The 10,609-nt window shown below is 45.8% G+C and overlaps 1 protein-coding gene across 1 annotated transcript; it reads right to left on the reverse strand.

The window, feature by feature from the left end:
- Positions 1 to 853: 853 nt before the first annotated feature.
- Positions 854 to 10,207, reverse strand: zgc:175214 (uncharacterized protein LOC557610 homolog). The gene is made up of 6 exons (XM_061230362.1): positions 8,739 to 10,207; positions 3,902 to 4,058; positions 2,563 to 2,605; positions 2,056 to 2,097; positions 1,630 to 1,712; positions 854 to 991 (listed from the first exon to the last, which is right to left on the reverse strand). The coding sequence occupies exons 1-6, from the start codon at positions 8,761 to 8,763 to the stop codon at positions 871 to 873; spliced, it is 471 nt and encodes a 156-aa protein (XP_061086346.1). The 5' UTR covers positions 8,764 to 10,207; the 3' UTR covers positions 854 to 870.
- Positions 10,208 to 10,609: the final 402 nt, after the last annotated feature.

Here is a 10,609-nt window from a genome sequence, read left to right on the forward strand (position 1 = left end):
TGCTCATTTAGGCTTTACTGGCTGGAAGGAGAGAAGACTTTGTTGTTTGTTGTGTAAGGAAATAACCGGCAGGTCACAGCAGAATTGGCCCGTGGCTGGGTTTTGACCCCGAGGTTCAGTGTGAAACATGGCCGCATATTTCTGCGCTGAGGTCGTTTGGCTCACTCGGTGATTTAAACTTTACGGTCAAGTGTGCTGTGTGCCGTGGTGGAAAATCCCCTTCCGTAACGTCTTCCTCCGTGTTTTGTTCCGATCGCCTTGATTTGCTAATTGGCACAATTACACAGCCAGTAGGTAGAACTAATGAGTGAAATCAACTGAATTCACGGGTGTAAGAAGTGCATGGCAGGCCTTCCTGTCCCCCTCTGTTTTCCACCTCTGACCCCGTGTTTCTAAGTAAAGCAGGAAGTGGCGTGTTCCACCAAAACATTACAATTTATTTGAAATTAGATGACAATACAAAAATTACTAGAAAGAGGTAACTTAATCTATTTCCATTAACTTATTAAGTGACAGGGGCAGACTGAAGCCAGTTACTTCACATTTACACCCTCCCTTTGATTGGCACTGGGCGAGGTCGTCCGAGAAGACCGCGACCCCCTCCCCATGGTAAGTCTTTGAATAGGTGTGCAGTGTCCCCATGCAGAAGAAAAATCCCAGTCTCAGTGGGTCGTCTGAGCCCCTGTACGTGTCAGCGTTTCCCCCTCAGGTGAGTCTCTGAGACGCCAGGTCGAGGCCAAGCTCTCCGTGTCATGCGTTGGGCTATGTGGAATTCCTCCTGGAGCTTTTTGGCTGCAGCCCCTCGCTCCCTCCCTCCCTCCCTCCCTCACACCTCCTTGGGGGGGGTCCTGGGGCCCCTCCCTCCCTCCCTCACACCTCCTCGGGGTCCTGGGGCCCCTCTGCCCCCCGGGGGGCGTCTGACGTGAGCCTGCAGATGGGTTTGTTGCACATGGGGCACACGCTGCGGATCTCCAGCCATTTCACCAGGCACCTGCCCCAGAGGAGGAGAAGGAGGAGGAAGAGGAGGAGGAGGAGAAGAAGGGGAAGGAGAAGGGCCTCCATTACACACAAACCCAGGGTGAAAACTGCAAGATTTATCTACGTCTAACTCGTCTAACCAGACCTGGGTTCAAATAGCGTTTGTTTCGGTTTCAAATACTTTTTGCATGGTGCATTCGAGCCTGCAAGAAGGAGCAGATGGGTGGGGGTTTACACTTCTAGGTATCATTTCATTTATTCCAGTATACCAGTTGAGCTTCGTCAAATGCAGAGAAGTATTTGAATCTAAAACAAACACTATTTTAACCCAGGTCTGCATCGAAAGCTGATGTGTCTGTCCGTAGTATTGTGATTGGTGTCTATACCAATCAGAGGAGGGAATGTATGTAAGAATGTTAATGTTAAACAACCTATGTGTTTATTGTGGCCAGAACAGGCCAGTCAGCCCATCTAGGCTTATTAATAAACTAGTCAATAGAGTATTCAGCATCTATTGTGGAAGGAGAGAATCAACATGCTAAAACACAAGGTGAAGACATCAGACAATGTCCGGATAATGAGCGGGTTGTCTGCATGTTGTCGCTGGGAGCTGTAAACTAGCTGCAGATAAGCAAGTGGAGATGTGCTTACTTCTTGTGAAATGCGTGGGAGCAGGGGCACACACCCAGCTCGTCTCTGGTCCGAAACTCCTCCAAGCACACCGCACAGGTCTGCTGCAAGGTCAGAGGTACAGCCCCCGTTTTTACACACAGCCAATTACCCATCTTCCAGAACTTTCTATCATAACATAACATGCGGTAATGGCGAGAACAGGCCATTTAGCCCAGCAATGCTTGCCTTTTCCTACCCCTAAAACAAATACTCATTCAGGGACAATTCATTAAGTCGGACAATGTTGCTTTTGTGGAACTTAATGTTCTGCCCATCACAATGAAGACATTTCAGAAACATGTGACTGCAGCCATGGTGTGAGCCATTGAATTGTTGAGGGGGAAAAATTTGGACATAATGTCTTTTAGGCGAACCGGCTGGTGGTGTTCAATGACGGATACTTACTCCAAGAAGACTCAGTTTCTTCCCTGCTCCTTTCAGCACAACCTGGTAAAGGAAAGGCAATGTTCTTTATGCATTCTTTATCTCTGGGCACTGTACATAAACACTAACCGCTTGTCCACTTTCTTAGCATTCATATTTAGCTGATGGTCTTAGCCACTGTGCCTTGCACAACTTGTGTTCGTTTACATGCAGTACAATCTATTTATACAGTTGGACGCTTTACTGAAGCGGTTGACGTTTGGTACATTGCTCAAGGGTACAGCAGTGAGGGCCTGAACTTACAGTTGAACCTTACAACCTTGGAGTTGCAAATCTAGTTCCATAATCGTCAGGCTACACTTAGCGCCCTACTGCCTGGGTCAGTATTGGGTCTATTTTAAAATTAAAAGTTAAATATAGATACAGATTGTTTTTATGCTTTTATACTAAAAGAAATGGATTAATATTTCACCTAAGGTGCCTGAACAAGAACATGCACATCCATGCATCACTGTCAGACTCCATTACCTCATTGTAGCCGTACTGCTCCCTTGTCCCTTGCCGTCGTAACCTGGAGAAATAACATTGAAATGGTTACAGTGTGTGCCCAAAATGGCAGCCGTTCGACAGATAATTTATGAAGTGCTCATTCCCTGTGAGTAATAACCGGGAGATGTTCATAAATAATATAAAGGACTTTAGAGGGGTTTTTTTTTTTTCTCTTTCTTTCTTTCTTTCTTTCTTTCTATTGTGTGTAGTTCGAAAATGGTACTGGCTGGTAGCAAAGCATTTGGAGGGTTTTGGTCTTGGGCATTTTGTTAGTCAGCAAACAAACCATGAGACTATGAAACATGGTGTTTTTAAGATCCACCCCCCGCCCACTCACTTTTTCTTCCAATTAGATTCCCAGCTGCGTTATGGTGTCACCTCTGTGTCACAATGGCAATGCAGTGGCCATTACAGATGAGGAACACACACTCCTCCACTGTGTGTGCTGCCAGCCAGCAACCATTTTTAACACTAGAGTCCACATGGAAGACAATGGGGACCTGTGTCACTCATTACTGAGTTAGCTGGGTAACTGCGACTGAGTAAAACCGAGAACCTTCCCAAATCTAGGACATGGAATGAAGTAAAAATAAATAAATAAAAAATAAATAAATAAAAAAGGTTTTCCTCGGGGCAGTTATGCAGCTAACTGTAATCCTGTATTGTGATAGAGGGCATGTTTTTCACAGGTGACAACTGGTACAACTGGTAGGTAAGTCGATAAGGGTAGCGATGCAATCATTACCCTAACAACCGATCAACAACAGCCCATCCTACCCTAGCCGTAATGAAGCATTGAATTGTATGCAACCGCTGTGGACTCCCGATCATTATCCTCCATTATCCATTATTATCACTCTTAACTACTAGCACAAGCACTGACAATGCCATTAAGAAGTTCCAGTTAAAGTTGCACTGTTGACATCAGGACAGTAGCTTTGGATACAAGGTTTATCCAAAGGGCTTTACAATTGATGCTTCTCATTGACCCATTCACACTCCAACGACGATTGGCTGCCGTTCAAGGTACCAACCAGCTCGTTTATCCAAAGCGCTGTAAAATTGATGTTTCTTATTCACCCATTCACACTCCAACGGCGATTGGCTGCCATGCAAGGTACCAACCAGCTCGTCAGGAGCATTTGGGGGTTAGGTGTCTTACTCAGGGACACTTCGACACACCCAGGGTGAGATGAAACTGGCAACCCTCCGACTGCCAGACGACTGCTCTTACCACCTGAGCCAATGTCGCCCCCTAACAGGTACAGTTGTGAGCGGTGATGAATGCGTTCGAACGCGATTGTCTGAGCAGTTTTACCTGAAGAGGTAGCAGCAGAATATCATGCTGAGCATGAAGATGAAGAGGCCAACCCCCAGGACGATGACATATGCGTTGAGCGGGAGGTGGTAGATGTTTTCTGACGTCATCTCGCAATTCTTTTCTGAACTCTGCAACCCCAGGCCACACAGGCATCCTGAGAGATGAAGGGCAGGCGGAACAATCACCTTTTGTTTTTATTGTTTTTTGCTTCTTTTTTAAACTTGTTTCTACTTGTCCTTTTTAACCACCAGACCTTGCAGATGTAATGTGGGTTGTGTCAGCTGTACTAATCATAATAGTCTGTGTTGTTTTTGGAAAGGCTCCAGAGGAAAAACCCTGTACTGGGACTATTTCAAAGTGAGTGTCTTGCATCAATGGAGTATCTCACCAGGTTGGGTAGGGAACCTATGTGCAGATTTCCCACTTCCATTAGCCGGCACAGTTATGCTTCTCTGTGCCAGGCATAAGGGGGTAGAATTGGGGCCTAACTGGGTAGGAGGAGGCAGGGGCGTTAACTGCAAACACTCGTACACCAAAAGCACTCGTTTCAGAGCCAAATGCTGTAGACCCTGCTTCACAGATTTTGAGTGGAGAGATCTGACTGCAGCCAGTGCAAATGGCTGTTGCATCAGGGCTGGAGAAATGGCTACATCTAGGCATGTCACAACGTGAAAAGTAAAGAGGCGGAAGAAACATACTCTAGGCATGCAATCCCTATGACCGAGCTAGAAAAAAGGGTTCTGCTATCAAACTAATAGTTTGGGAACGGTTCCCTACTCAAATTCTTGCAGCCCAGCAAATAAGTGAAGGGTTGCTATGACCTCAAAAGGGGCTTTCAGACAGAATGGGGTGTCACGGCTTCCCAAGAGTTGGAGTTGGAAACCGGATGTCAACTCAGTCCGAATTTCTCGAGTTCAACGCAATCAAACTTTTACGGTTGGCCGCCATCGATAACAGGTCTGATGGACTCCAAATCAGGAAGGTGCCATGGGGCCTGGTCCACAAAGCAGGATTTCTGAGTTAGCTGGATAGCTGCCCTGAGTAAAACTCCCCTCCCATATCTGGAACATGGACTGAAGTAAAAGGAACCACTACAGATTTGACTTTGTGCAGTTATCTAGCTGACTCAGTGATCCTGCTTTCTGCACCAGGCCCCAGATCTCTTGGACACAAGCTCTAGGAATGACATAATGGCAAAGCCACCCGTGCATCGCATGTAAGACCACTTCCACATAAACAATGTTCCCCCTATTGCAGGGGTCTCCAACCCTGGTCCTGGAGAGCTACTGGGTCTGCTGGTATTTGTTTTCACCATAAACTCAGCACCCTGTTGAGACCCGGGTAACTAGGTGAGGTGAGTTAACTGTAATCAACGGCTCTAATTGATTAATTAAGTGAAGAGTAACAATGAAAACCAGCAGACCCTGTAGCTCTCCAGGACCAGGGTTGGAGACCACTGCCCTAAGAGAGTGGTTTGGCTGTTTACTCTCATTCTGGCTGTATGTGGTCATATTTAGTTTCTCCTTTTACTTCATCGGGATGATTCATGTCCATGTCCAGTCAATCTCATCTGGTAGATACAGGGGATTGAGTCATTTTGTGCTGTGTATCAAAGGGGAACCATTTTTGAACAGTATTAAAACATTCTGTCTGAAGGCACAGCAAACAAATTGAAATGCCCAATCATCAATGCCACAAATAACAAAGCAAATCTGCTTTTCCTCATCCTGTGGTAGGTTCTAAATGGGAACGTATATTTATTTGAGGGGTAATAACTTTGCTGTAGTCAATGTCTGACCTCAGTGTAAAACGGTCTTCTATAAATAGCAGCATGGTGATGATTTCCTCTTGTGGCATTCGGTGGAAATGCAGTTTCTGTTTCCATTTGCACCTCTCAACCAATTCCATCTCATTTATTGTTTGATAAATGTATATCCCCTCAAGTTAGACGAACACAAACTCTGAAAATTGAACTGCAGTATTTTCCACTGAAACAATCCATTTCGTATTTTTTCTATCTTAAATCTGATTTGTTTCTATTGCATTTTTCCCAGCAGAGCCGTCGGCCTGAAGGAGACACTTCGTGGGCCTAAACTGAATCGATTCATTGGTTGCAGTGATCTAATGAAGCAAGCTCTTTTGTATTTTTGGTCAAATTATGCAGCTACAGCAATTTTGTATTTCTAGGATCATTTCCCAGTTTATTTATTGATATAGAACATATGCCACTCCAAATAATACATTCTTACAAAATTGAAATCTAATATTAACTTGATATGTGAGGTTAATACAATATACATTTTGTTTAGAAAAGTCTGAGAGAGTATCGCTGAGAGAAACGGGTTTAGTTTTTGTCAATAAATGGTGCAAATGAAGGTTTATTGGTTTGCTTGATTTGCTGTACCCAGGCCTGATGTAAAGAGGAAGTCAGATAAGGGTTGTGTTTTCATATTGGACGCTCTCAGTGTTACGGCACTTGATGTACGACCTGTGCTGTGTAATCATTCCTGCTATTTGAACTGTCAGGTGTAACTCCACCTTAATGCAAACAGACCTTAAGCAGTCTGAATACAAGATTTACTTGATTGACAGCACCCACCTCTTTGTGCAACAGAAGAAATAGATCCACCCATTTATTCCCTACTCAACTCTACTTAAATGAATATCCTGCAGTACACTGTAAATTTGTTGACTTTTTAAAAATCTGATGATATTGTACATACACTCAGTGAGCACTTTATTAGGTAGTTACAGACTTCTGCTGCTGTTAAGAGGTTTGACGTGTTGGGTATTCAGAGATACTGTTCTGCATACCACAGTTGTAATGTGTGGTTATTTGCATTACTGTCACCTTCCTGTCAGCTCCGACCAGTCTGGCCCTTCTCCTCTGGCCTCTCTCATTAACAATGCGTTTTTGCCCACAGAACTTTTTCTCACTGGATGTTTTTTTGTTTTTCGCACCAAGCAAACTGTAGAGACTGTTGTGCATAAAGATCTCAGGATATCAGCAGTTTCTGAAATACTCAAACCACCCTGTCTGGCACCAACAATCATTCCACGGTCAAAGTCATTTAGATCACATTTATTCTCCATTCTGATATTTGGTCTGAAAAATAGCTGAATCTCTTGACCACGTCTGCATGCTTTTATGCATTTAGTCGCTGCCAAATGATTGCCTCACTAAATATTTGCATTAACAAGCTGGTGTACAGGTCTACCTAATAAAGTGGTCACTGAAATTTCACAGAAGTGTAATTCTTAGAACCTAAAGCAATGGAAAGAATCAATAATGTGTATATTTGTCCATGTATTAGAAAGTACAAAACAGTGAGCAAGGTTTGGTCTTATTGCAGCGCAGTGGCCAGGATGGAGACTCTGGTCTGATGCATCCTGTCTGATGCATACTACAATGCAATGCTCTCAGTCAATGGGACCAGTGAAATACGCCATTTGTGAGTCTGGCCCATGGTCGTCCTTTGTCACCAGAACAATAGCTGTTCACATACCCTCTGTCCAGCTTGTAGACTGTATAGCCCATCTGGCTTTCCTTGACCAAATTTTGGGAGCTTCTCATTGGTTATTTATTTCTCCATAGAATGCTTTTTGATGGTCTTTGCAAGAACTACACGAGTAGTTGTGGCAAATGTAACAGGAACTTCAAAAAGTTATGGCTCAGCAGTTCTGAGGATGACTTGTTGCTCCCACTCAAGAGATAAAAATAAATTTTCACTAATCAAACTTTAATAAATTAGCTATTATTCTGGTGGAGTAAAAAATCAGCTGCCATGGTGATTCTCCTTTTTGAATTTGACTTCTAAGGTGGTAAATAACCTTCAAGGTTGCCAGCAGTAACCTGAATAGCCTGTTTGAGTGTTTGAAACATTTTCATATTTTATATGAAGCAATTTACACATTGAAGCCTCAAAGGCAAAAACACTGCACATAATTTAATGACAGGAAAATGTCCGGTGCTATTGCACCTTCTGTGCATTGGGAAGTATCTCCCCTGAATATGAATGAGCTTCTCACGTTGCTAAGTCTTCAAAATAAATGCATTTTTGCACCAAGGAATCTATTTTTGGGCTAGTTTAGCGATTTCTCAATAAGCTTGCGCAAGACAGGACGTTTCTCCAAAGGGTACTCGGCTGCATTGTTCAAAGTCCAGAGCTGTGGGCAACGAGTAACGCTGCAAGATTCTCCGTTACCGAGCAAAATACCAATAATAATAAAACCCATGGGCAAATATTTGAGTTTTAGTGACAGCAAATGACTGTTCAGCCGTTCTTAGTCCCTGGGGGAAAAGGGGACAGACACACACACACACACACACACACACATAGGATGGCAGCATCAGTTCCACAGTGCTGCCATCTGCTCCGAGCAAAGGGGGTAGGCGGTGGGGAAGAGGGGGGGAAGCGGAAGGGGGCATCCACTTTGTAGGATCCCCACTTCCACAGTGCTGTCACTCTGGGAGGGGGCTCCATTTGGGGAAACAATGCCGGGAGACCCTGCCTTTCACAGAGGCCTGTAATTTGTCCAATGGAAACAAAGTGAATTTGGACAGATTGGCTGCCGTCGGGCCTAAAAGTCTGCGTAACCTCATTTGAAATGATTGAGCTGGTGTGAGTTGCTACCCGGGGGTAGTGGAGGGGGGAGGGGGGGGTGGGGGTGTCTGATTGTTGGGGGATGGGGGGGGGGGGGGTATTGGGGTATCAGGAGGACGCTCGTGAATCACACAGAAAACTCCGTCTTGGACGTACAGTCTGAGCGTCAGTCTACAGGAGGAGGGCATGTTCTGAACGGGCTTTGTTGGCAGTGTTGTGTTTGTACTCACCGTTACACCACTGGAATGGGTGCATGAAATGCGGCTGCCAGCGGCACCGGTGGTTTCAGGGGGCCGATGCCAGGGGTCCGGCTGTCAGGGCTGGGTCTCGGGCGGTGCCAGTGGGCCGCCCACGGCCGAAGGCTGCTAGACCGCTCTCTGGGTCTCCGGGCTGCGTCTCCTCCGGGATGCGTCTCCGACGGCGACCATGGAAAGCGCAGAACCCAGCGGGCTCCGCGCAGTGCCACTCCGGGCTTCGTGACCTCGTCTCTGAACTTGGCCGCGCACCAGCAACGTTGTTGTTGTTGTTGTTGTTGTTTTTTTGGGGGGTTTTTTGGATGAAATGTCGGACAAAGCCACTCACATGTTCCTCAGCTGCTGTGGTCGGCTGAGTCATAAACAAATAATTCCACCTTTTTTTTTAAATGCCTGCCCTTTGGCAACAGATGTCCAGTTTAGCCACAGGACTTCTAACAAAACGAGTGGATTTCTGAGAGAGAGGCTTTGTCTCAGCCTGTTGTTTACCACACAGAACCACAGAGCAGAATATGATTGTCAGTAAAAATCAGTTGGGTTTTCACAGGAACTAACAAAACTGATTAAAGATTCACAATCCACAAACGGCATTTGCACCGAGAGGTAAAAATATTTCCTGTTGTCATTTGCAACAGAGAGAGAGAGAAATTATCACAATCCCAGAAGACACAACAACAGGAACAAAAACAACAGTCAGAATTCCATTATTCCCAGCAAGCACAGTGTTCCAAACACACACCGCTTTGTCTTCCCTCAAAACAAAAAATCACAAGCCTCACCCCTCCTCTGTGTCTCTCTCTGCTCCCAGCTCCTCTTGCCGTTTTCCGTTCTGATACCTGTCGTCACAAACGTATTCCTTTTTTGCACGATTCTCCCAAAACTGAGACAAAAGACGGGACTATGTGGCAGGCAGTTTTGTCGTGTGCCTCTGAGGACAGCCCTCAAGCTGTGGCTGGCATTTCCGTGTTTTTTTCTCTCTCCTTTTTTTCTGTAACCACCATCTGGTCCTTTTATTCCAAAAAAATCAAGGGAGGGGGTGAAAAAAAAAGACACTGAGACGGTTCCCCCACCTCCAGTGGCTAACGCTAACGTCCCAGCTGGGTTTTCTCTGCCTCAGTGGAGGCTCTTCATAATGGTGGCGACCAGAGCTCCTGCTCAGTTTGTAAACAGATCCCTGCTCATGTGATTTGCTGTCTGCATCACAGTTCTGCTTTCAAGCCCCCTGCTTTCTCCACTGCACTCTCTCTCCTACTCTCTCTCTTTCTCTCTCTCTCTGTCTGTCTCTCTCGTTTGCTCCCCCTTCCCTCTCTTTCTCACACACACTCTGTCTCTGTCCCTTTCGCTCTCCCCTTCGTGCTCTCTCTCTCTCTTTCGCTCTCCCTTCGTGCTCTCTCTCTCTCTTTTGCACTCCCCCTTATCTCTCTCTCTCTCTCTCTCTCTCTCTTGCTTTCACTCTCCCCCTTAGCCGTCTCTCTCTCTCTCTCTCTCTCTTGCTCTCTCTCTCCCTCTCCCTTCCAGCTGTAGAGTGGAGCTAACAGCAGGCACAGGCAGGCTCGGCAGAGCCCTGCTAAATAGAGTCTGCGAGCGCGTGCACCGTCGCCCGTGCGCTGAGCCGGTGACGGGGAGAACGGCCAATCACACGCGCGCTGACGAGCAAAACAAAGAGAGCGAGGGGGAGGAGGTGAACTGCTTATCAAGACCAACAGATAGCACTGTTTCCACAGGCTGCGCTGGAGTTTAACCACAAGATGGTGGCTTATGAAAAAGAGAACGTAATTTATGGCCCGCTGATGATCCTCTTGAACCGAGCATGCATATATTCTCGTTGTCTCGGTGAATTAACGCAA

Source organism: Conger conger, chromosome 2 (genome assembly GCF_963514075.1).
Source record: "Conger conger chromosome 2, fConCon1.1, whole genome shotgun sequence".
Taxonomy (NCBI): Eukaryota; Metazoa; Chordata; class Actinopteri; order Anguilliformes; family Congridae; genus Conger; species Conger conger.

Excerpts from the sequence above, each read along its gene's own strand:
- zgc:175214 (XM_061230362.1), bottom strand. The coding sequence starts at position 8,763 with ATGCACCCATTCCAGTGGTGTAACG. Across the intron at positions 1,713-2,055 it reads AGAAACTGAGTCTTCTTGGA|CAGACCTGTGCGGTGTGCTT; the intron begins GTAAGTATCCGT and ends CTGACCTTGCAG. Across the intron at positions 992-1,629 it reads TCCCACGCATTTCACAAGAA|GTGCCTGGTGAAATGGCTGG; the intron begins GTAAGCACATCT and ends CCTCTGGGGCAG.